The 27,243-nt window shown below is 39.7% G+C and overlaps 1 protein-coding gene across 2 annotated transcripts; it reads right to left on the reverse strand.

Moving 5' to 3' along the window:
- Positions 1-272: 272 nt before the first annotated feature.
- On the reverse strand, positions 273-25,970 carry add3b (adducin 3 (gamma) b). 2 transcript variants are annotated; one of them, XM_063491291.1, is made up of 15 exons: positions 25,769-25,970; positions 17,274-17,504; positions 15,974-16,118; positions 15,163-15,314; positions 13,800-13,880; positions 11,603-11,752; positions 11,131-11,274; positions 9,870-9,968; positions 9,067-9,240; positions 7,145-7,405; positions 6,817-6,933; positions 6,309-6,398; positions 4,384-4,507; positions 2,135-2,230; positions 273-2,013 (listed from the first exon to the last, which is right to left on the reverse strand). In XM_063491291.1, exons 2-15 carry the CDS (start codon positions 17,472-17,474, stop codon positions 1,763-1,765), a joined length of 2,085 nt encoding a protein of 694 aa, XP_063347361.1. In that variant the 5' UTR covers positions 17,475-17,504; positions 25,769-25,970; the 3' UTR covers positions 273-1,762. The 2 variants fall into 2 exon arrangements, with proteins under 2 accessions (XP_063347361.1, XP_063347359.1); XM_063491289.1 differs by lacking the exon at positions 25,769-25,970 and adding an exon at positions 20,173-20,378.
- Positions 25,971-27,243: the final 1,273 nt, after the last annotated feature.

The following is a 27,243-nucleotide window of genomic DNA, read 5'->3' on the forward strand; positions in this document are numbered from 1 at the left end:
TTAAATTTGTCACCAAGTCATGAAATAAATGACTGTTAAACAGTCATAGCTAAATGCAGTTGGTGAATAGTTTAAAGTTGTAGATTTCTCAGTTTAAATATCAAACAGATCTAGTTTAAGATGAGTTCAAACAAAGCGATTTAATGACGAAACAGTTCACGTAAAATTTTGACTGTGTAAAAATTCTGCGTGCAAAAAGATCGGGAACCACTGCTTTAAATGATCGAGCATCCTTCAGCTAATAACCGAGACAGAAACAGAACAGTTATGGAAACATTTTATTAAATCAGGTCGTTAAATCAAGGCATTGTTAAAAGGCTGACTTTGAAGCAAGGTGACTGTCATGTAAAGCATGATGGGAAAAAAAATAGGTGATACAAACAGCAATGTAAACAACAGAGGAAGAACAGCATTAAGCACACTAATTACACAAGTAATACAGTTTGTAAACACAAAGCGCTCTGCATGTTCAGTTAATAAGGAGCTTAATTAAGGTGGGTAAAAAAAACCAAAACAATAGAGGAAGTGTTAAAATATTGTTATTTGATTGTACTGTCACATCTCTATATTTCATTGTTTAACATTTGGTTTAGCGTAACAAAAGAACTTCACAAAAAAAAGAAAAGAAAACTATTTACAAAGGCAAAGAATTCACTCCCTTTGGGTTTAAACAAATCATTCACATTATTGACTGGGATGTAAATATATGGCCCTCTAATATACTTTATATCAAACTAACAGTGGCTACAAAGAAAAGCTTTCCATCAGCCGACTACTTAGCCAAAATCTGCCATCAGCATCCGTCACATTCATTTCACTTTCTGCAGCGCAGACGTGCCACTTTCATCCAATGAAGCGATTTTCCCGTCAGTTCTGTAAAAAGTCACGCTTTGTCACTCCTAAACAACGTGCGGCAATCCTCGCTTTGCTGAGCTCTTTCTGATAGTCACAGTCAATTCCTTGTCACAATTACAATAAAGCAGCAACCATGGGAACAATACCACATAATGTTAAAAACTACATGGATTATTACTGAATTATCAATCACTGCGTGTTAAGTATAAGAGTTAGTATGTAAATAGACAAAGAAATCATCTCTCAAACACTATAATGTTAATACCTATAATATAAACTGACATATATTATTACAAGGTAGTAGAACTATGACTATGTTCAGTTACAACTCGTACTTCTTATAAGTCTAACCGTCATATAATTTGAATATCTTCAGCGGCTGTTACACTACTGGTATGGAAGTTAAATTTTTTAAAAATTGTTAAACAATTTTCTTAGCAGTCAGTATACATTCAACAATGAACTTGTGCAAAAAGGGGGAAAAAGAAATTCACAAATATGTAACACGTCCAATCGGATGCATTAACTTCAAAGCTTTGGCCTGCGTTTGGCTCTCCGGGGCTCTGAGTCACCCCCGTCTCCTTTGATACCTATTTCTAAAACCCGTTAAAAAATATGGGTGAGAACAAAGAACCAAAACAAAAACAGTCCTGCATTGGATTTTGATCTGATGAAACTCTACTGAGCCCTCAGTGGTCAAATGAAATCTCACAGGAAATTAAACCTTCCGCATTACCATCTACTGGCACATCTCTGAAAAACTTTCACATTGAATAATAGCTGTGAATGTGGGGAACTGGGTGTTCAAATACAACAGTGTCCTGGGGGGCTTATTTCACTTCCCTTCAACAAACTGAAAATTAGGAAGGCAATTCAGATGTTTTCATTGCTTTTCGGGTTCATTCGCTCATGCTTCTGGTTTCTCTTTCTCCTCCTTCTTTTTCTTGCTCTTCTTCAAGAATGAAGGTGTGCGGAACTTCTTTTTCTTTTTCTTGGGGGACTTGGTTTGGCTCTCCGGGGTCTGAGGCTCTCCCGTCTTTTCCTTCGTTGTTATGGAGATTTCCACCGTTTCTGAAGTGCTCACGCTCAGCTTGGATACCTCGATGCTCAGATCCTCCTCCATCTCTGCCAAGTGGTCTTTCCCGTTGGGTATTGTGTCTGTCACGAGATGAAGCCAACGGAGAGGGATGCGAATAAAAACACGTTAAATTATCCATTTCATTTGAGGCATTTCTTGTCCTTTTCCACAAACTGAAACACCCATTCACTTGCTAATTACCTTGTTTAGCTGGCGTCATTATGGGAGAGAGGGAAAGGGAGATAGTCGAGCCATCAAATGTGGTCATCTCATCTGCATCAGTGGCATCATCATCTTCTGTAAAAGGATTGAAGCTCATAGGGGTCAGTCATCCAACAAAGCAGGTATGAGTCAGCTTAGGCTATTATATGAACAAATAAAATCCCAAGCTGATGCTGGCACTCTACAAACAGCTAACAGGGTTACACAATTCATTCAGAGGGAGAACGGGAATGTTGGAACAAATGTCCCAGGAATCAATCATTAGAAATTTTCCCCAGCAGCACACATTTTGCAATCTTACAGCAAAGATGGTATGGATGTATAACTGAAAACAGCACTGCACTCTTCAGAGGACTTCCCTTTATGGATCCAGAGCCATGATCAAAGGCACATCTATACTAATATCATTTACTTTAGCAACATCTCGATGTCCACAACACCCCCACGTTTTAGGAAACCAAAAAGAGAGACTTTTGGAAATGCTGCCGACCCAGTTTTAGTTTGAAAACTTGAAATATCTAATACCAGGCTTTACTGTACTGTGTGGATGTTGAGGCTGTGGAATCAATGAGGCAGAAAACCACACTGACTTCTTGATCAGACCGTATCAGTTATAAAAGTAAGCTATCATACCTGTTATGACTTTATCTTTTCTGTTTGGGTTCTCCTTCCTCATTACCACGGCTGTTTCTAGTGATGGATAACACCCTGGGGACCGCTCAAATATGTTGCAATATTTGTTTTTTGTTTTCTACCACCATGACTGCCTTATACTGGTTTTACCTTTAACGACAGTTACGCCATATTACTAGCCCAGATAATATTTGTATCCTTCCTCTGTAGTGTTTTTAAAAGCAACTAGCTCTACCCCTCTTTCCACATACAAAGGTATGAACAGTGCACCTGATTGGTCATCATTTACAACTGTGTTAGGAATTAGCAGGGACGCCACTAATATCTACCATGAAAAGTGTTTGTAAAATCTTATGGTAGCACAAGCTTAAAGGTTAGGAGATCTCCTCTTTCTGTCTGGTCAATGTTGAGATTGACCAGATAGCATTCCAGCATTCCAGTAAATCCATAATTATTTAGGCACTGACAAAAACTTTGTAATTTTGTTTCTGTATACTACCGGAGTGGATTTTAACTCAAACATTCAGTATGTGATTTAATTGCAGACTTTCATCTTTAAGGCAAGGGGTTTAACTAAAGTATTGCATTAACTGTTTGCAAATTGCCGTCATTTTTATACACAATACGGCTCAAACATAGTTGGACGAACCAATGATGAAACTCGTGTGCAGTCAATGACTGCCCAAAGTCGAGAACTCGTGGACATCACTAAATCCTGTGTTTGCTCCCTTGAGATGCTCTGCCAGGGCCTCACTGCAACCACGTTCAGTTGCTCCTTGTTTGTGGGTCTTTCTGCATTCAGCTTGGTCTTCAGTAACTGAAAAGCATGCCCTATTGAGTTTAGATCAGCTGGCTGACTCGGCCATTGAAGAATATCTCATTTCTTTGCCTTTATAAACTCTTGGGTTGCTTTTGCAGTATGCTATGGGTCGTTATCCATTTGCACTGTGAAGCACGCTTCGATTAGTTTTACAGCATTTGGCTGAATCTAAGCAGAGAGTTCAGCCCTGTACACTTCAGAAGTCATCCTGCTGCTTCTATCAGCAGTTACATCATGATTAAATACTAGTGGCCCAGTTCCACTGGCAACCATACATGTTTATGCCATAGCATTGCTTAACCATGTATACCAAATACTTACATCCCCAACTCTACCAAAAACCTCACTACACTCATGCTGCCAGCATGCAAAATGCAAACTAAAAGTATTGAACACAAGAACATTTTAACAACTTTGTTCCATAGTTTTCTTAGCTCACATGTTCCAAAAGTGAAGCATTTCTGTGCTGGAGAATAACAAAGGAGTTACTTTGATGAGAGAGATGTTTCCTTCCTGTACACAGATTTCCCCTTGTTTACAGTCACAATGAGACAAAAGGAGTTTGACACGGCGAGTGTCTCTACAGCTCATCTCTCACCAGTAGGAAGTAGTAGGAAACTCTTTCCTCCAGTACAAACTTTCCTCCACCCAGGACAAGCTGGCTCTAATTAACTGCCTTGAGTGTAAGCTAATGGCACAATTCTTGTGTGGCAACAATAACTACAGCAAACTCAGTAAAGCGTCTGACTAATGTATAAAGGATAGAGAACAGTACCTTCTTGGCCTTGCTGCTTTCTTTCTACCATGCTCTTGTATTCTTCCAGCTCCTTCTCTGTGAGATCATTGAAAGGATTGGGAGGAAGAGAGCGGGTCTGCTCTTCATCCTCAATGATGAACGCCTAAAGACACGGTAAAAACATAAGATGCCGTTGCAGTCAGCTGATGCACAATATTATTTCCAAAAGGTTGAAACAGTTTGTTGAATGTCAAATGTTGAAAGTAAAAACTTTTGTTTGTTTTATTTGTTTTTTTTAATATATTGGGGCTTTATAAATGTAATAATGGTAACTCCTCTTCTTAAAAGCAAAAATGGGTCAGGGGCATGTTTACCACAGTGTTGCATCACCTCTTCTTTTAAAACCCTCTGTAAACATTTGAGCTCTGACATAAACTGTTGTACAGTTATCAAAGCACCCCACCTCCCCCACCCCCCTTCTTACATGGTGAAGGATTTCAGCTGCTCCACTATAGAAGGACTTCTTTTTTGTACTTTGTTTTTTCGTTAAGTGACAAATGTTCAACTGGTAACCGATTGAACTGCAGACATGGCTGTTTAGCACCCAGACCCTTTCATGATGGAGCCACGCTGATATCACACGCACAGAAATCTCTTGCTTAAATAAGGAAAGGCTTCCCTTATGAAACAAAAAAAACAAATGCAGCATCTGGATAGCAGTACATGTTGCTCTAAAACCCAAATATCATTCATTATTAATGGTGCCTTCACATGTGCAGTTGCACCAACTCCTTTCAGCTTCCATTTCTGAATGCAACGGAGTGGTTTTCTGATGTGCTCCTAAGCCCGTGCACTCGTTTCCACTACACAACTACTGCCTGAGGATGTAAAGATCAAGATGATTTATTACTGGTTTTCAGCACTGCTGCTAGCATGCAGAGATTTCTGTGGATTTTCTGAATCTTTTAATCCTATTGCGTACCATAGATGGTAAAATCTTCAAATTCTTTGCATGTTTATAGCTAGAAACATTCTTTGCATTATATTTTATGTACTTACAAAATAAAATAACACATAATCACAGTCTTTTTGTGAAGGTGTTCCAATTAGCATTTATGGAAGGATCATGACTGTTGATACATTTCTTTAATTGTCACAATCTACATAATTAAAAATCTTATGCATTCAGTTCCTCTTTGCACAATATTTGCATTTTTGGTTGCTTTCATAAGGAAATAAATGTAAACACTGCGTTAACCTCTGCAATCAAAATCTACAAGAATGTGTCACCTTTTTCAAATTTCAATAAACACGACAGACAGAATATTTTAGTGTGTTATTCATTTACTTCTGTGTGTTCGGGTTTTTTGGCTACATTTTCTTTTGTAATCTTGACATTTATCAGCCTCCAAAGCTGAAAGATCTGTAGATCAATGGACTCAAATTCCTCAAACCATTCCTGAACAACTCTTGTTTTAGTCATGTCACATGATCCTGATGAACAATGCTGCTGTGTGTGGTGCAGTCTGAAACAATGTTTAAACTAAGTAAGACCACAGGCACTACACCTGATACTAATTTGGAGAGATGACTGATTCAAAATTCCTGGATCACCAACTCGTAACTGAACGGTTTAAGAAACATAGGTGTGTAAACAACAAGCTATAATCTAATGTTACACTTGTATATGGAGTTAAGTCCATATACAAGGCCACAAATTTGTGTTTGGTTGATTATATCTTTGTTTTAACAATGATTCTTAGCAATAAATCCTGTCCGTTGGAAAGCCACATTTGTAAGAAAAATGTCTTCATGAGTTGAGCAGCAATTTGTGGGTTGAGTTGTGCGTTATTTTCAGACGTGCTTAGGCAAATGCAAAACACACTAACATACCATGACACACACTGCATCATGAAATCCGGCTGCTAATGTTGCAATTTTTTAGAAATGATACATAAACTTACTGGTCCTGGTATGGTGTCCACAACAATGCCTGCCAGTAACTGAGATTTAGGTCCCGGGGTCATCTGGTCGCCTCTGTGTTGCTCTTTTATCTGAACAAACATATTCAACAAAGGAATCTCAGCTTAAGGATTTTGGTTATTAGATGCTATAACTGACATTCAAATGACAGTGTAGCTGTTCCAACAGATTGATTAATCTGGTTTATATTCTTAACTGATTGCTTCTTGTCATTTTAGGTTATAAGATGACATGATTTTATGCTTTTCACTTTAATTTATCAAATAAAACTGGATATTTTGGAAGGATCAGGCTTTCAAAATTTCCCCTTTCATGGTTTTTTGTAATTTATTTTAAAGATAACAGGAGTAATCAACAGTTTAACAGTAGTTTTGATAATAAACATGAGCTGAAAAAAGAAAAGAAAAACAATCTTTGTGCGTTTCTACTGCCCAGGTTTGTAACATCTGGGGGCAATCTTGTGGAAAATGTGATCATTTTTCAACTGACCCGGTTCCTCTTATCCAAAACCTCAGTGGGGTCAGTGTTGAGTGGGACAAACTGGTTAGGGTCTTCAATCTTTATTGGGGTGCCAACGCTGTTGCCTGGCTGCGAGGACTTCATCCACTGAGAGAATTGAAATAAAGCAAACACACACACATAGATTAATACTAAGAATTCAGAATATAAAAAGTGCATTTAAAAAACTTGCCACAAGAGGGCAGGCTAACACAGATAAAAATGGGCACCTCAAAAGACGCGCTTGCTCAGGACACCAAAGCAGATAGGATCAAATCGTTTCATTTCCTCTTACACTTTGACAATAAAATCAACACACCATGGTTTTTGTCCTCGGGCTCACGTCCCCGCTGGGTGACTGTTCAGGAACATTGACCTTCAAGTAGCTGTTGGGTGAATTAAGCCACCGGGTCCTTTCTCTCTGTTGTTTCTGCGCCATAAACTTGAAGGGGCTCCGCAGGCCAAGCTCACAGTCTTCTGGCGGCATAGCCGACACTGTGGCGGGGATTTCGACGTCGTTCTTAGACCGGGGTTTTTCACGGACAATGGGGTTCCGGTAAGAATGGCCCGTTCTGTATCCCTAGCACGTTACACAAGGAGAAAATATTATTGCGGCACACGCACCGAGAGTTTCCCTTTGCCAGAAGTTAAAGTCTTTGAAATATTTTGCACTATTCTTCTCTGCTCATGGGATAAATAAGAAATATTAACCCAAAACCCCAAACCCCCCACAATTCAAATGATTCACAGGCCACCCAGAATCCACTTACACAATACTTTTAAATATTTAAACGCAATATATACAAACAGCATTTTTGCAGACGCCTCCAGTTTGAGAGGGAGAAGACACAACTTTGGTTTGAAGGAGTGTGTTGTTAACAATACATCAAAGACGGAGAGAGACAACTAGAAAACTAGTGATGGGTCCTTGCAGTATGTGGAAAAGTGTGGTCTGAAGAAAAGCACTATAACGCTACATTAAAAACAATCAAAACTGGCATTTCTGCACAGGCAATTTGACAAGTTTGCCACAATAAATAAATAAATAAATGAAAAATAAAAATCCCCTCTGCATTGAGCTTTGATCGTCGCAGTGCCAGCAAGCCATTTTTCACAGAGCCGTTCAGTGGAAACTAAAGCTCAGTTTCCAAATGCTTTAAGTGTGACTGAAACACAGTAAACAAATAAAATTCAGGGCGTATCAGTCGTAGCATTCATCATCATAAATTTCTGCACAAACTCTACAAAAGCACACAAGAGCTACAGTAACTATTGCCAACATGTGTGACAGAATCTAATATAATGAAAAGGTGAACAGACAGATAAGAGGATATTTTTAATTAAGCAGGTACTTTAAAAGGCCAACTCCTCATCCACACCCCTAATCTGTTTCACCTTTCAATCTCATTGCTTGGTTTAGAGAAGTAACGCAGCCTTTCCTTTGAGCATTTTTTTAAAAATTGTTTTTAAAACTGTGCAATCCAATTTCTAAATCACCTTCTGTCAGATACCATTCCTTCATCATTAGCTGTGACCTTTAGCGCAGCTCAGCTTTTTGTTGTCTTTGTTTGGGAATCATCTCTGACACCGCAACAATCAAACTCCACCCTCTGTCAGGGAAGGTCAGGCGTCCAGTTGCAACGACTGCGCTGGCATTTTCGCCCCGTGGCATACTCAACAGTCTGGAAGAAAATGCCAAATCCTATTTCCAAATTGAGTACACGGGAGTTATTGCACTAAGTGGCTGTGTGGTCCGTGTGGCTGTAACTGCCCGCAGCACGGCTCACCATCTGGAAGCTATGTTTGAGAGGGTGGGCGATCTCTGATCACACAGAGCTAACACAGCTGCAGTCTGTTCCAGCCGGAGCTGTTAGCAGGAAGGCGACTCGAGCAGACAGTCTGACATCTTCTGTGTCCACAAAACATGTCAGGGCCTGGGCATTATCAGTGAGGCTTAAAAACATAAATAAATAAAAATCAGGGTGTATGGTTTTACAAAGCCCAGCAGAAGGAGTTCTGTTCTCACAGCTAGAACAACAGTATCCTGAATATTAGGAAATGAAATCTGCAAATATCATAAAACAATATGAGCCAATTACAAAAAAATCCATTTAAGATTAGATAAACAAAAAAATACACCAAGTTTCATTGTGTCCTCTAGTCAGCCACTTCCCGAGGAAGCATGTGAGACAGGAAACTCAAAGCATCGTGGGTAAAAGCCACAGGTCAGGGTTCACTCACCAGGTTGTCTAGCATCCTCATAAGAGACTCGAACTCTGCCTCGCCTATTTTCCACTTGACCTCGTTGTCTATGACGACACCGGCAGCGGCCACTCCCTGGGTCAGGGGCTTTAACTTATCCCTGTCCAGGAGAACGAGGTTGTCCGCGCCGCCTGAACATCTCATAGCGTTCACCTAAACAAAGCCATTTGTACCATCAAAGATTGTGTTAATACAATTTTCACTTGGCATTTGGTGCAGTTACTGAGGATTTCACTCATAAAAATTGGAGATTAATTCTAAAACTTTAAACGCTTTCTTTTCTGAGACACATCATTTTCATTTCAAAACAATCCATCATAGAATTATATAATTAAACAATTGTAAGCGAGGTGAACTCTGAATACGTCAAAAACGACGGAAAAACCAACAGAGTCGAGAAAACAAAAATCGCTGCAAAAGGATCTCTTGCACAAAGCAACAGGAGTGTTTCAGGAACACTGCGGGGTTCCACCTGTCTGTAAACAGAGATCACTGGCACATATTTGATTCAGGTTTACTCAAGCAAGCAGCACGCTTGATATTAGCTTTGCCTCCATTTCAGGCACTGCTCTGTTTTATGTGTCTGACTCATTTGTAGACAGAGGGGAAAACATTTCAACAAATAAAAGCTGGAAAATAATATCAGTGACTCACACACATAAAACTGACTTATGAAGTGTGAAGAAAGGCCACATCGAAGTTAACCAATTGCTTTCACCGGAATGGCGCAATTACACTCCATTACCAAGGGCAGGTAGGATTAAGAATAAAGATTTTTATACCTGGATCTCACAGGCGAGCTGTGAGTGGTACATATAGTGGAAAGCTTCTTCTACTGTTTCTCCCAAAGCCAGAAGCCCATGATTCCTCAGGATCATCAGCTGAAAAACACAAACTGCCACATTAGTACATCCTGAACGTGCATTAATGAAAAATATATGGCTATGATTAAAAGCTTAATTAGACATTTCTTTTAAGAATGCATTTATTAGACCAGAAGCTCAATGACATTCTCACATTTGTCTGTTCCGTACAAGGCTACGGCTGAAATAAAATAACGACTGCAGTACCTTAGCCTCGTTCTGTCCAACAGTAACAAATCTGCCTATGAGCTCTATTAAAGCTCCTTTTTGCATTTTTAGAATTTACGTTCATGCACATTATGACTATTTTGTTACTAATATATGAGATATCTACAATATTAATATGAGTGACTGCTGCTTAACTGGTCGACCCAAGTCAAATATTGCTCTCAGCATTACATTTCACACTAATATTGTGGCAATCCAGGGATGCCATCTGGTACAGACAAGGATATTAAAGCATTTCTAACTTTCCCTCTTTGTAGTTATAGTTCAGCACATTAAGAAGCTGGTTGTGACGATTCAGTTTGTGTTGTTTTTGAGTAATGATTTAACGTTTGGTGATATATTTATAAAACTGCCTAACTGTAAATGGTGGGTGAAAAAATGGCAGTGATATGCAGCATTCTTCAACTATCAGTGATCCTAAATAAATAAATGTAGTTTTCAGCATAGTCTAAATATATGGGACTACCACCCGGGGGGGGGGGGGGGGGGGGGGGGGGGATAAATAGGCAGGCTTCAAGGAAAAACACTTTGGTAGACCAGACTATTTCTGGGCAGGGAGCCCTAGAACAATCTTAGATCGGCTGGTTTAAGCAGCCTCTACCTCTTTAAGTTTGCTCATCTCCTTGCAATGATTGCGTGGCAGACATGTGAGCGGAATTGTCTCATCTAACTTTACTTTAAATGTCAGAGTAGTTCCTAAATAGGTGTTTCTAATATTTAATCTATTTATGTAAATGGGTAAACACGCTAAACAAACTGCTTAAGACTATTTGTTGTACCTACACTCCATATCTAAATAAACTAAATATTCTAGTGTACTCAGCTATTTACAGTTACCAACCAGTGGTACAAATACCCTCAGCACATGTGCATACAGTACAATATAATAAGCCCACTCTGTCCCACGTGAACGTGAGCTTGCCACTAACGGAGTGCCTTGCTTTGACAGTACCTTGGCAGTCGGGCCCAGAGCTTTCTGAAACTCCACCTTTGTCTCTTTATCATCCAGGCTGCCATGGTAACCAAAGCAGCTCACGTCTCCCAGAAGCAAAGCCTCTTGGGAAATGGGCAAGATTCCACATTTCATCGAGGACACCTGTTAGCATGGGATAAAAACAACTAAGCGTGTGACACACCAGCATAAACAGAGGCGCCTTTTTCGCTGTCAGGCACAAATAAAATGGTGCACACATCATGTGCTGTGCATTTTATAGCAAAGCTTCAAAGAAAATGGTTAAAAAAAAAAAAAAAAAAGAGAGAGAGAGAGAACAGAAACTGCATTACAGGCTGCCAGCATCTAAAATAACTATACATGCGGGGGGCTGCCTTTAACTCAGCCTTCTTCATGTGATACCAAAGCAAGTATTTAGCAGCAGCTTTGATTAAAATGAAGCTCATTTAATATTTGCCCCGAGCGTACTTACAGCGGCTGTAACTGCGGTGTGTGTATGGATGATGCATCTCACATCAGGGCGCATTGAATAAATGGCAGAATGGGGAGCAAATCCAAACTGGTCGATGCCCAGATCAGTAGAACCCTGGTCTACAACCTCACCAATTATGTTGACCTTCACCTAAATATTGGAGAAAACAAACAAACAACAAGCAGAGATTTGTGAGAAATGGGAGCTGGCTGTTTAGTATTGTCAGCAGTAGTTGTAGGTGTAGTACTTTAAAAGAATACCCAACTCTGGTTTGCTTTTTTTTTTTTTTTATAACACTATAAACCTTAAGGTAATAATTGCCTGCAGCGCGACTGAACCGTTAAAGGTACCCTGTGGAGTTTGTGTCTAAACAAGGTCATGTTTACAATTGTTAATTACAAGTACACATTGTGTGTATGTTTAAGGTCTAGCAGAATGTTTTCTTCTCCTTAGAAGTGTATTTCTTGTGTTGTTTTTCTTTCCTTTATTTTTGCGGGGGTCTTATGACTACTTCTGTAACCTGTCGAGCAGTGAAACAGTGTGAAGTGGATGACAGCAAACAGCACAGAACCACACTTGTGTGTCGGATACTTTTCATATCCTTTCTTTGATATGCCATTATCTCAAAATCAAACAGTCAATTAAGTTAACGAATTTCCCCAAAACTACGACTGGTTTCGGATTCATTTTTAATGAACTTGACTTCATTTAACACTGGTTTACTTTAAGTAAATCAAATAAAAATCCTATTAGGATCTGAGCTCTTGACGATTTTTCATTTTTAGAATGACAACTGCAAAAACCAAAAGCTAACATTAAAGAAAAATGAACGCTTTTAGAGTGCGCCAGCTGTCAGGAAGTGTAAGACCACTGCATGAAAGAGAACGAGCCAACTTAGTATGTATTACAACCAGGTGACTGACAATAATGTATAATTTACAGGTGACTAACCCTTCTAGTCATAACAGAGCACAAACACAGATTTTATGCTGTTGTTAACTGTGTGATTTCTGATGTTTAAAGCGTCTGTGTATCTGCTTAAAGTCATTTTGTAAAACTTTACGGCTGGTCACATTATTGGGGTGGTACCTGTTCACCTGTCAGCTGCAGGAGGAGTGTACTTTACATTAAGTCCAATCATTATTATTGAAAAATGTGTCACACAAGGAGGGAGGCCTAGTTTAGCCTCTCAGAAGCTTTTAGCTTGTTCCTGAAGTCACTTACTGCACTTACAGAACCCGTCTGTCACTTTGACTTTAGTTGTGATTTCAGACAAAAACAGTGACATTAATTCACATCTGTTGCCAGGTACATGTCATAAATAGAGATGTACGTATTGACCAGTGAAAAGCCGGTCAGCCTACCATATGTCCAATTACAAACTGGTCCGTTTCACGCATATACAACATGCAGCACACTCACAGCCACACACTAAAATGGCGTTAGTGTGGAAACACATCACTGTGAGTGAAGACAAGGTTCACCAAAATAAACCACGGTTGGTCTTAATGAGGCACTTAAATCATTTTCACCCAGCTGAACATGGACATTTTAAAGAAGCTAACAAAGGCCAAGTGGCTAAAGCTAAAGCTAATCAGATCTCAGCCTGGCGTAAGCAACAGATCAAAGCATTCGTGAGGAAAATGGAGATAAGTGAACAAGAGAAAATAGTCAATATCCTGCTTATTCAGTACAGTTTTACTGCAGTTGCCTCAAGACATTTTACATTTTAAGGTAGAGACCCTACAATAAAATACTGGAATACTAGAAACGATTTAAGTACCGGACGTTTGTTTTGTTATATGAAGCTGCTGCAACTGCTTTTGTTTGGAAGGCAAAATACGTATACGGTAAAGGTGAGTGTGCAGCAACTAATTTTCAGTTAACTATTTGTCCCCCTTTCCAGTAGCAAAGCACTTTATTTTCACTTGTTCTAAATAAGATCCTGAAACTTATAGTGTTAGGCAAATTGTAAAGTAATCATTTCTTTTAATCATGAAAATAATATTTGGCGTTAATGAAAAGTCCTTTTTTGTCTGTATATGCTTTTAGTTAGTTCTCAGAAAGAAAATCGAAATCAACAGAAACTAGTATTACAAATAAATGGGAATCAGAATTGGCCAAATAAACTGCCATCTGTAGTACTAAAAATATTATATTCCCAACTAAAAATAACACACTCAACTACTTTCCTTACCAAATTTGCTGCCGTCACTTCAGCAAAAGAAAGACCTCGTGGACTGATGAGAATGTGGTCCTGTTCTTTACTGACACGTACCTATGACAAAATGAACACATGAGTAAAGTGGCGAAAAGCTCAAGTTTGATGTACAAAAATCAAGAGGACAGTGATTTAAATGCAAAACAGGGGCTTCAGAACAGGAGTCCCAAAAAGAGCTATGTCTGTTTTTACATAGTCTACATGTATCTTCATCTAACATCAACGTGGCTGCCCTTTCTGGTTTCATTACTCTTTGGAATATTTCAAACTCATTGGCAGAAAATGCTTAAAAATTGCTTTGGTTTTGTTTTGCAGATAAATGTTAGCAGTGAGAGATAAAACCTCACTCACACAGACCCAGGTGATACAAACCATTGACCGCTTGGCAACCTCAGGTTGCCAGGTAAGAACGTGTATTCCCCAGCTGGTTGGTAAGTGGTTGCTGGCTGTTACTGGGTGAAATCAGTCACAAAGAGGGTGCTTCACCTTTGTATTTATCACACTTTTCGGTTTCGCCACTGCTCACTGAGTGGTTGGTAAGTGTTTGCAGTCAAAGCATCATCTTCCATACAAACTATAGGTGACAATGGATTTTTATGTAGCACCATACAACTCTTTGCAACCAGTCTCACCTACCTACTGCCAGCAAACCTCAGCAACCTTTTGCAAACCGGTTGGGGAATATACATTTTTTCCTAGCAACTGATGGTTGCCAAGGCATTGTCCACTGGTAACCAGGCCCATGTGACGGAGGCTTTATACACTGCCTATCCTGTGACTATCCTTTAATATAAATTAACTGATGTAAGATCTTTGAGGCAGCATTTTTAAACATTTGTCTATGTAAAAAAAAAACCCCAACAACAACCACTGCTGCTGCCATGAGGAATGAAATCTCTACATTTACAATGTTCTTTTTTTCTTTTCAAGAGGGGTTAACACTGTCTAAGAGAAGGAAGACACATTTTCCCAAGTCAAGGGTAAAGAAACTCTGAACCACAGACAAAAGCTTTTTTTTTTAAACTTAGAAAAACTCAAAAATCGGTTTGCGGGTTGATAAAAGTGTCTTTCTTCGCTTTGTCTTTGGGGAATATCAGAACCTAACATTCTGATTTTCTCCAAGGTGTACATCAGATGTATGGTTGTGAATTCTTGCTTCATATTCACAAACCTTACTTTTCTATGCCATAAATAATATATAGTTTCTGAAAATAAAGTGGTATTCCCCTTTAAGCCTTCCAGGTGCCAGAGAACAAGGAGCACACATAAAGAAACACAAACCTCGTGCTGCATACATAAGCAGGTGTGCACTGGAGCATGATTGTGAAGTTGTACTCACAGTAATGTAGGAGCTTGTAAAGCGAGCCCAGCTGAAGAGGTCAACGAGCCTGTAGAGGCTGGCCAGCTTGCAGCGACTCTGTTTCTCCCCTTTGGCAAAGGAGGGAGACTCTACGCCATACAAGTCATTGACTGGGGTCACCATCCCGATGCCTGCCGCAACACATAACATCATCAGTACATTGCAGTGCATCCGAAAAATGTACAAGCATGTTTACATGATTTGTTTCCACAGTACGTAAAGTCAAACATCCCGGGGAACATGAGTCTCCACAGCTGAAGATTGAAAAAAGGGCCCTACTCAGAATTCCCAAAGTGTATCTGAGGGTATTTTGGGGATGTAATACCATATAAGGCCATTAATGATACAGGGCATTAACTTTTATAGCCACTTTAGCTTTTTAAAGGCGCAGGTCTGCCTCAACATTTCAAAGCATGTTCTTACATTTTCCAAACATTTACAGTTTTGATCATTAAACTGTCTAAAACTATAACTTCCCAGTGTCAGCTCTGTGACCTCCCACTGAAACACAGGGGTAAAAGGTCAGGCCAGTATAATGAACACTGCAAACTGCTATACTTGATTACTCAGACTGGTCATGAGAGCTACTTAATAAAAGCACTATTGAGCATTTTATGCTGTTTCAGGGTTGTTGAGTGTCACAGGAGTTGGGGAATTCAGCCTCCAACAATGAAGATATTCAGTCTGGCTGATGCACACCGACGCAGGATACACATTGAATGACAAACAGGCCGAAAGGGACATAAATGGATACATTCAGACGCACACATGAGCACACGCGGCCACTCACTGATGGGAGAAGTCAAGGGGCCTGCCCCTCCCGTGGTGCTGGCCATGACCAGGTCAGCAATCTGCCTCAGTGCCATGAGACCTGTAGGGTTGTTGCCCTTAGTCAGCTGGTCCTGAATCAGACCTTCTAATTCATCTTTAAACACCTGCAAACAAAACCAAATAAAACTTTTTTATAGTAGGAGATGTGGTACAAACAAGCTAAAACCTAGCAACTCATAATACACGCAGCCTATCTTTGTCCTACTTCCAACACCTTCACAGGATGTGTCAGGAAGCACAGCGAGCTTTCAGATGGTCCTTATAACAACTATACACAAATCACCAGACCACTAAAAAAAGCTCTTTGTGTACATCTGTGAAAAGGGGGTTCATTAGAAGAAGGGGCTGGCATTAAACTTGACCATCAATTTTTGCGTCAAGAGTAGCCTGTGAATCTTGAAACGGCATCATTTTCTCCTGAGCTGCAACTAAGCTCAGGCATTCTGCTTCATCCGACCACGGTTCCCATGGTGATGTGATGAGCTCCACTTGTTTGGTGGGTTATGCAATCACAGATGAGTGTGGGCTCGTCTTATTTCCATGCACTTCATTGGTGTGTACTTATTTCACATCCCTGTACTTACACTGACTGTATGCTGTCTCCTCCATTTGCTCTACATTTTATCAGTTTTTTACTGAGGCAATACTGTGTATTATATGCACTGGTGTTTATATTATTCTGTCTTTTGTCAACGAGAGCAGATCACATAATAGAACAGATCTCTAAATGATGCAAATTATATCCTAGGGTGAATCTCTACATTATTTAGGCTGAGTTTTTGCTGTGCTGTCTTATTATTAACTTAACCGAAATGTACCTAATAAACTGACATAGGCTTAAGGACAACAAGAAGTGTTACAATTAGGATTTCAAGGAAAATAGTGAAAAATACCTCCTAGTGTAGTTTAACTTTAAAAAGAGTCACTGATACACAGAAAAAGAAGCAGACTAACACTAACCTCCTTAGTAAAGTAATGATGATAATAATAATATTAATAATTATAAGACGAAGTCTGGACAGTAACAATGGTAGAACCATTTACACTTAAATCTGAAAGCTAAAGCTAACCCATATTAAAATACAATGCAGTATATAAAATGATGCGCAGATAAACAAGTAAAAAGATACATGCACTACAATCAGCATTGAGTAAAGGGTAGAGTGTATTTCTCTGGGGTTTAAAGCTCTGTTTATTACTCATACACAGTGAAAGCTTGTGTGTAGGAGGCTATTTGTATGAAGCTGCTTGCTACATACTGGACTCTGCAGGATCTGGGTGACCCTCTTCTTCTGCTCCATCATGTTAAAGTCCTGCCTCAGGTCCGGTGACATATTCTTGCTCCGGAGATACTCAGGGTCGCTCTCATCCACGCGGTCAAAGTAGCGCTCCTTGGAGTCGTTGCTGGACAAGGCCAGGGTCAGAGACCCCACCGTCTGCCTCACATCCACCAAACTCATATCCTCACCGCAAGGCCTCCCACTCTTCCTCTGGAAGAAAGGGGAAAACATCACAGCTCATTTCGCATTCAGGCTGTCAAGGCAACTGATGTTGTTTTAACAGAAAAGATGCTGTATGGGTGCAATAGTGACTAATGTAATTACAGAGAAGGAGATAAAAGAAAGGCGATTATTGTTATGTGACTGGTGCTGCTTTGAAAGGACAAAGCTGGTGCTTTGCAAAAATGACAAGTTAGTCACAGCTACTGTGAATATAATAGCATTTTTTTTATTGCGATCAGTACATTTTACTTACTTTTCCCCACAAACACGCACAGAACCAACACATTTCAGTCTCTATCATTCCTCAGCTGTATATTATGTTTTCTCAGAGAACACTGGCAATCACTGCCAACAGCAAATGATTAATAATGTTTATGTCAACTGGTCATTAGTTTGCATAACAAAACAGTACTTACCAAAGTTTTAGAAATATTTGTTGCAACTTTACAGTTAAACAGCTAAATAATACTTACAGATTGTTTACAATCCATCGATTCACACTTAGGTAAACACTGTTTTATTGTTTGCTAACAGAAATGACAGTTTATCTAACCATCAAGTTATTCTAAGTCTTAGGCATGAATTTCATTTCATCAGGAAATCACTCGGTAACTTGTGTTGTTACCGGGATCTCCTTTTAACTGTACGCTGTAACCTTCTACGTAACCTGACGTGCACCGCCCGAGAAATGTAACTACACGTCAGGTCGACACAGCCCGCAACAACCTGAAAGGCGCGAAATGCTGCGATGTAGGGATAAAAGGAGTTTTTGGTTAAGTTAGGTCATCTTCACAGTGTCATTAGCATTTTTAACAGAGACAATTATTCAGCACCATGTCTAAAGAACAGACGATATTATGACTTTATTTCACATTTGGTTGATATTATATTGGTGACACCATCGTGGATTCTTTCAGATTCTTCACAACAAATGTTGTATAAGTCCGGACAGCCATGGATATAAACTGCAGCCCTACGGGTTGGCAGACAAATACAACTGAAAGGCAGTATTTCCAGTTTTCTGTTACTTGGTGGGTTTTAGCACCAAACTTCAACATCTCCTTCCTCTCCACACAGACTGAGGCCAATTTATACACTGTGAGAGGAAAGTAGCAACAGCTTCAACTCTTCTGTTCATCAAGAAGCTATAAAGCATGGCCAGCAGCAGAGCCAGGCATGAAGGGCTTAGGTGGTTGCCTAGGGTGCATAATATCAGGGGGAACTGGCACGCCACACTTTCTTTTCTTTTTTTTGGTTAAATCATGCTTACAGCAACAAGTTTATTAACAAAAACAGTCTTAACTACAATAACACAAACTCCATCCCCTGAACTGTTGACAAGATGATGGAATAAACAGTGGCTGCCATCATGAGGTAACCATCCATGTAACCAGTGCATGATAGCATGCCTACAATCCAAACTGCCCAAACTAATCTCAAGCCAAATTAGAGGAAGCCTCAAAGCTCCTTGTTTATGAAAAGAATGATATCGGTAAACAGCCTTTTTCGTCCACAGGACGAAATCTAAATGATAAGACTTTATGATAAGATTTCAGCACCAGAAACAATCTACATACTTACAATTTCCAAAGTTATGCACACGCACTTGTTTGTAAGAAGTTACAGAGGTTCGCCAATAATCTCGATTTAACAAAACAAACAGGAGCTAAAGTTGTGTTTGTCTTTCCTCTGAGTTGATTAACTTTCACAGGGTTACCTACAGCATCTACTTGTGTCCCCACAGGCAGAAAGTTGCAGGCATTTACACCACAGTGGTATCTTTGTTTGTTTAAAAGACACGTAAATAACTAAATAAATCTGTTTTTCCTAACCTCAAACAAAAGAGGTGTCACACAGAGAGCCCCAGCTTTACTGTTCAATCAACTGTTGACATCTGCCTTCCAGACATTTTTATTTTACTGTTAATACAAATGTGACTGGTTTATTCAAGTCAAAAACAGTAAAACAGCTTTATTTAAACATTCTTGTCATGTAGTCATCATTATTGACAGTTCCAATAACTACATAGGATGCAACTTTACTATTGATAAAGTAACTAACTTGAAATATGACAGCAAATAGCCCAGAAGCATTGGAAATGCACACAGACGTAGTTAAGTCTAAAATAATGAATCTACTAATTAAACATTTTTGTAAAGACAGGTAGCAGATTTGAGTTTATAATTAATTATAATAATCTTAGCTGTTTTGGGAGAAAAGAGCAGGCTGTTCATCCAAAACATTTTTTTTTGTAAAAGACCTGGGGGGGGGGGGCACCGAATCCAAAGGCTAGAGCCGGCCCTGGTCGCCTCATGCAAATGAGATATTTTGAAAAGCAGCGTGCGCCTTTGATGCTGCAGTGTTACCTGATGTGGGGGTGGAGGGAGATACAGCTAGGTCTACTTCACATTAGGCCGGAAAACGCAACAATTTCACTCCACTAAAGCAGAAATAACACTCTCACAGCTGTTTTCATGGCAGCCTGTAATCAACCACTCGATGCGTGGCATCAAATTACAACTTTTAACCGTTACTGCAACGAAAAGTAACGCAGAGGGGGATGTATTAGCCAAAGCTAGAGGTACGAGCTGAAGAAAAAAATCAAGGCGAGCACATGAACCCAAAAGTAAAACTGTTACTGCAAGTTGAAAATTACCTGAAGCAAAGTTCTCTTAACTACCTCCGGGCGACGTGATGTCGAATATCTCCTGAAACGTGGATAAAGGTGAGCCACGCGGATATTATTCCCAGTTCGGATGCATGGTTTTGGGGGGAAACAGGCTTGCAACTTGTGCTGCTACAGTATCCAGACGAAGCAGCAGGCTGCCCGCTGCGGGTAAGTAGTGAGTTGAAGAGTGAAGATTGGCTGCATGGAGGAGGGTGTGGGTGTGTTGGTGTGGGAAAGAGGAAAAGTGACCATGTGACTTCACTTATCCACCCACTAGAGCGTTTGTATTGAGCGGGACAAAAGCATAGCCACTCAGAGCTTAGTTTTTCTCAACCACACTGTAGCTTTCCTGTAATATTCCTTAATAAACCTTATTCTTAAAATCCCCCCAGGGAATATCTTACAGGCTTGCAATAATTTTTGGTGAAGATTTGAAGTAAAGTTTGTGTGTCTGTGTGTGTTTTTTAAATTACTCTTCTCTCCTGCTCTCTGCCTCTCAGTGTGTGATTCATTAACTCCTGCCACTTCATATCATAAATAACTGAGACGCCTGTGATCCCACTGCAGCTCAGAAGAGGTTTACATCAAAGCTGTATGCCTCAATCATACAAAAACCAGAATAAGTGCCCCCCCACCAAAAAAAAGTTTTCCACAATATAGCATATTTGCCTACAGAAAGCAATTCATAAAGTGTCTCAAAGATGAGACTATAACAGTTCTCATTATTTTATTCACATCACACTTACTTTTCCCGAATTCACAAACACAGCATGCCCACTTGTAAAGTAAAAAAAGACCATCACTTAATGTGCTGGCTGCACTTGCAAATCATATTTTTTGAACGGCCACATTGTTGTGCAAGGTTCTTTTAGACACCCACCGGCACGCTGCTTTTCTTTAAGTGAAATAAGATGGTTCTCTCAACCGAAATAAGGAATAAGATCAAAGTACAACTGAATGCAAGGCTGTGCAGATTTGTGTTAAAAAGAGCAGCCACCTCTCCACTCTTTTCTGCTTTGCTGGTCACCCTCTACGAGCCGTAGTGTAGCAATATTCAAATGCACTCCTGGTTAAATGAATGCAAGTCTGGAATTTCCAATTTTCTCAGTACGGCTTCCATCAGCCCACAGATGTATTACCGCTTTTATTCACGCACAACCGGACACACTCTTACCAAAATCTTGATTTTGAGATGTAAGAGAGAGAAGGATTAGATCACTGACTGACACAACAATTGCAGGAAACACAGTGGAGTCTCGGAGGCGGGGCAGATATGTGGACATATGGGTTGATGTAATGAAAAGCAGAACTTTCTCACTCTGGAGCAGCGTGACCCCCTAAACTCCCCCCTCCGCTCGGAACCCTGCCTCCCTGTTACTGGCAGGGTTCCCACCAGAAACCACATGCAAGCTTAAATGTCTGCGCACAACATCCTCCCACCTTCCAAGCACCACATTCTTGCTGGCTATTTAAACTTTTCAGTGAGGCCAGCCTATCCTGAAAGCAACTCACCAAATGTCAGGTGTTATTACTTGACGATTCATTCATACAGATTACTGTTGAGGATACTGATGTCCGCTACTGGAATCACACCTTTTTCTTGTCACAAACCTACTACTGCTCTGCTGGATGTGACATTGAAATCAGACACACAAATACTGCCTGGATAGATCAAATGAAAGCATGTAGCCTACAGTAGAGTAAAACTCTGGGAAATAATCATATAATTCCTTATAAGATTAATCAAAGAGATGCAATATAAATACCGATGCAGAATTGTTGCTCTATGAAAAACCATTCCTACAGAAGATACTGGTGAGATTTGGTATAGTCAGAGTTAAGTTATAACCACTAACTGTGTGGTGAAAAGTGAAAAATAAAAGAAAACTCAGAAAGTAAAGCAAACACAGCAAACTCCATTTCAGAGTGAACAATAAACTCAAGAAAAACTGCAAAGCATGACACCAAAAAGTCACAGCTGACTTTCTTTTCTAAAGGCTTAGAGAAGAGTAGGCGAAAGCTTTCAGGGTGTCATGCTAGATGAGGGACCAGCGTGTGAACTGGAGTAAACCCAAAGTAAAACCCGGGAGACATAGGCACAGGGAATGGTGATCAGTGTCATGTCATGGTTGAACTTAAGAAAGATATCTGGCCCTGTGGAAGGCAGAGCGTGTTGGGATGTGTGTAGCCACCTTTTGACCTGTGGATTTATCTTTTATCTCTGCCCTTGATGGGTTTCTTGGGGGGTTATGATCACACCAGTGCTAGTGCTTTATCTCTTTTCTCTGTAGGGAAAAGCTGACAGAGGGATCTCTGTTCTTTAACAGGTACGTAACACAGCATGGAGATTGTTCAGTATAGGCACCACGTAGAGTTGTAGTTTAAATAGTTTCCTATAGATGACAGAAAAGGTAAGAAACTACTTATTACACAACAAAGAACAATTTCTGCTATTGTGAAATTATATATATATATTGTTTGAATGCTGAGTGTTTAAGCTTGCAAGCAATTATTCAAACCAAATTCATCATCAGAAGGCAAGATCGTGGTAATTCACATCAATGAAGCCTAATTTATGATTAATGAATGACTATTATGTTGATTAAAAATTTAATAATTAATGTCTGTAAAATTCTTCCAAACACAGTTAGATCAACATGAGGTAAAAATATCTCGAGTTTCTGTATATCAAGTGCCAAAAATATGAGATAATACATTTCCCATAATGCAACTGCTGTGCTATTTTTTTTTAGAGCATTCCTTCCTTATTTTTTCAAACCCTCATCAGTGTTTTCTTTTTCCTTAGCAGTCAGAAACTGCTAGTATTTAGCACTGAACATTATCATGATGATTAATTTCGAGAGAGAGAGAGAGAGAAATGTCAACTTTGTTTCAGGTCCTTGCAAGCATGGTTGCCTTGGTAACCAATACTTATGCTGTCTGAGGCAAAATTAGTAAGGGAAAGAGCGAATCGGTGCCAGATAACATGGCATCAAGAAGAAAGATTAGAAATCGACGCAAACTGTACCGTTTCACAGAAATACACAGAGTCGAACTAATCATCTCATAAATATAACCCTGATTACCCCGTCTGCATGACTGATGGATCTTCTTTGTAATTAAGCCACAGCGTAAAGACCTGTTGTATTTCTCTTTTAACCAAAAGCATTCTGTGCTGATTACCTTGAAGACTTAAATCATAGCTCTGACTTTCAGACATGTTTGAAATATTAGTCATAACCATTACGTTGCACTCACTCAGCCAGACATCAGATTCTGTGAGGCACCTTTGGTTCCTTTTCTTTTTTACATAATCAACCCATTTAGCCTCTGAACACAGCATAAATGATACTGGCTGCTTATTGGGATTTGACAATGGCATGGAAAGCTCTATTTTTATCCCAGATCCAAGTATTCAAATATATGTATAGAAATTAAGCTACAAACAAACTAAATTTGATAATTACCTATAGAGAGTTTTAGAGTTTTGCTTATTTCCCCCTTTCTCTACATTTTGTGATTCTGTTTTGCAGACATTATGAATAAGATTTTTTTTTTTTTTTTTTTTAGAATTTATTTGTGTCTAATTTTTTTCAGTTTTGTCTATTTGCATGGTATGGCTCTGTTTTATGACCACCGCACATGGCATTAAATCAGAGACAACATGAAGAGGAGGAGCTGGGATGAAAGTGGGTTGCAAAGTGGCTTACAGATGGGCAACATCTACAGGCAGAGTAAAGCGGCTCAAAGAGCATGTGCTCTTTGAGATTTGCCAACTAGATGCATTGATATGGGCTGTCACTGAGATCTGTAAATAGGGATTAATGAGTTCTACTACTACTTGACTTCACGGTCTGTCTGAATTAACTCCATCCATCCCTCTCTCCATCCTTTCATTCATTTTCTTTCACTTATCCAATTCAGTGTTGCAAAGATGCTGGAGCCTATCCCAGCTGTCATAGGGCAAAAGGTTGAGTACAACCTGCACTGGTTGCCAGAACGATATCCAGTGTTCTGCACTCTATTTAATTCACATTTTTTAAGCTGAGAGACTCATGAGAGCCTTATTTATGTCAGTGACTTCTTTAAATGGTCAGTTTCTAAAACATATTCAAAGGTCCTTTAAACTTTGATCAAATGGAAGGTCCCAAATAGAAACAAGAACATTCCTACTGACATCTTCCTGATGTAAAAAAAAAAAAAAAAAAAAAAATACACATTCGTTTTCAGAAAAACTCGGTCCCAGACGTTTTGGAGAGGAAACCTTTTAAATTTTCTTTAAAATTTCTACTACAAAACAATGCCATTGTTTTGGTAACTTCACATAAATATATATCACTCCACGTCTTGCTAAAAATGGTCGTGCTACTCCCACTCAGCAGGGTGGGTGGCAACAACAGAGCGCACTTTGAACCTGAAACAATTTACATTGTTATAGTTGGATCGGTGCCTTCGCGGCATTTACGTGTAGAACTGCGTCGGCACACGCATGAACACACACTGCCGGAGACATATTCAAACACACACACGTCGCAGCACTATGGAAAGAGACAGACTTTGTTTACCTAAGGGGAAGAGCTGGCTGTAGTCCCTACTGCGGTTGTCTTTGGATGGCCTCCATGTTGGAGATCTAGCGGTTTTGTGTGGTTCACTTTAATTGAGGCTGAGGTGGTGGCCTGGCTAACAGATCCTTGCATGTTGTCACATTCAAATCACAACTATGAAAAAATGAGGTGGTAATGTGGTAAATTTTCCATAAACCTCTCACATTTGTGCAAAAACCTGACATTTACTATAAACTGACAAAGTACCCACATGCAGTGCAGTAAAAGCCATTTATTATCAAATTAATTTAGCAAGGAGATGATGACAGCGTAAAACTTAATCTAACGTAAAACGTCATAAAATGAAAACTGTGTCTAAGTGTAAACGGCAACAGGAACAATTGATTGCATGGTTGATAGGGTTTGGGTCATGACCTGCTTTTGGGTTTTATGGGCGTCTATAACTCGCATCACCAGGCACACACATTATGAAATCCCGTGCTACCCTAGCTCCACATCTAAAGTCAACAAATGCTTGTTTGGAGTAATGTTTCTGGAGAGTGATGCTAATTGAAAACATCTGTTTGAAGCCTCTGCAGCTGGAGGTAACCCTGCTGCAGCAAACAGGCCAGTTAGGCAGTGACAGTCGACTACCATGTTAAATCTAGAAAAAGCAGTAAATAGAGATGCAACACAGTCTTTCTGTAAAAAGCAGCAACTCAGAAACTATTTACAGGTTTGCTGTAACTGAAATTTCATATGGTGTTTACAAAAAAATCACTTCACAAAGGATGTATCACAATCTGTTGCTGTAAGAAATCCCATTCTCCTGGGCCATAAGGTGTCCTTTATCTGTTATTAGTGTACTAAAAAAATACACTTTCCTTTCCAAAAGCTTCAAAGCTTACATAGAAAAAAATAATTTAAAAAAATCACCCTGCCATGTAACTTATTTGCTTTGATCTTAGCTCTAGCAAATGCCTGCTCTCATGGATAAAAAGGTAAAAAAAAAAGGAAAAAAGTAAATGAACACAACTTACATTGATTGCTGTTTCTACACTTATCCTGCAGCAGAATTCTTCACGTTTTATTTCAAACTCCCACGATTCCAGCCGTTGTTGGATAGCTGTTTACATTATCACTTTGAAGAAGGTCATCTGGTTTCCCAGAAGAGAGGAAACTGCTGCTTTGCCTCTGATCTCCTGAACTCCCTCGGCTCCTCTTGTCACAGCGGCTGTCTATTCTCAAAAGGAATGGAAGAAAACTTGACCAAGCATTTTGGATGGACTGGACTGCACTGAAAAAAATGGGAGGGACAGGCTTCCACCCCGGCATACATATATAGATATATCTATCTATCTATATCTGTATATTACACCAACTAGTTTCTCTAAAGTACGTATGATTTACTTCATTATTTTTAAAGGCTTTTTTATCAAGCAGGAATTACATGTTGCGTTTGTATCTAACCATAAATGGAGAAAAACTGCAGCAATCTCCTGCCAGGCATATTTTTCCTCTGCATATTGAGTGTGCCTCATGTTCTAAATTTTGCTTTCGAGGAGGGCATTGCACACAGTGAATTCTTGCCTGCATGCTTTCACCTCCTCCCACATACTCTCTCACAGTGAGTGAGTAGGATGTGTTGCTCTCCCTCTGTACTGCACCACCACCTGAATACATCAGGCATTTGAAGAGTGCATTCTATCGCTGTGAAGAAGGTAGAAATGCAAGGTAATTACAAGCTGTAGACTGCGAATAACCGTTTTGACTGAGCAACAAATGCACCGTGATGGCAGACGATCAAACAGCGTATGTGGTAGACAGCGAACCAAGCATGCCTGTGATCAGCGGGTCTGGGTACCATTTATCTTATCAAAATGATAAGAACACTAGGAACACATCACGAAACACAAGGAGCATGAAATATGTTAACTTCATGTGCAAAATCCATTTTCTAGAATGTCAACAAGCCTCTGCTGTGATAGCAATAACATGACATTTATTACTTTTACACTCCCACCAAACATTGATATGATCTGCCCCAATGAAATTCCAGATGTTTTGGAAGAGAAACCAAGAGGAAACTGTCCGCTTTTTATTTTATTTGACTTGGCATCAGCTGATGAGTTAAATTTAGACGTTTCTCTTTCCCACCCACTACGCTGCTGTTGTTGTTGTCTTTGCGCAGGCTGATAAAACATTAATTTCCTGAGCTTTCTGCAATCGCAGAGCCACACCCACAGGACGGCCCCAGTCAAAGAGCGCACGGAGGGAGGTCAAAGGTCGCAGTCAGATGAAGTAAGCAAGTTATTAAAATAAACATCTATATTGTGCGGCTCAGAAAGTTCCTTCAGAGGAGTTATTGATTTTCTATCCTACCTGCACAGACACACTCACGGAGACACTGAAAGACAGAGACTAAGGAAAAGGGAGAAAGGAGGCCCTAGAAAGTTTCTAAAATGATTCCATGTGTGATAAAACTTGTCAAGCAATATCACTACACTACACTGCC

The sequence above is a fragment of the Pelmatolapia mariae genome, linkage group LG13 (assembly GCF_036321145.2).
Source record: "Pelmatolapia mariae isolate MD_Pm_ZW linkage group LG13, Pm_UMD_F_2, whole genome shotgun sequence".
NCBI classification, from domain to species: Eukaryota; Metazoa; Chordata; class Actinopteri; order Cichliformes; family Cichlidae; genus Pelmatolapia; species Pelmatolapia mariae.

What these genes read in the sequence shown, in the direction of transcription:
- add3b (XM_063491291.1), bottom strand. Translation starts at nt 17,474, where the DNA reads ATGAGTTTGGTGGATGTGAGGCAGACGGTGGGGTCTCTGACCCTGGCC. An exon ending in AGCTCGCCTGTGAGATCCAG is followed by an intron (nt 9,241 to 9,869) that starts GTATAAAAATCT and finishes GGCTTTGTTTAG; the next exon opens with GTGAACGCTATGAGATGTTC. An exon ending in GCCCGAGGACAAAAACCATG is followed by an intron (nt 6,934 to 7,144) that starts GTGTGTTGATTT and finishes CAATTCTCTCAG; the next exon opens with TGGATGAAGTCCTCGCAGCC.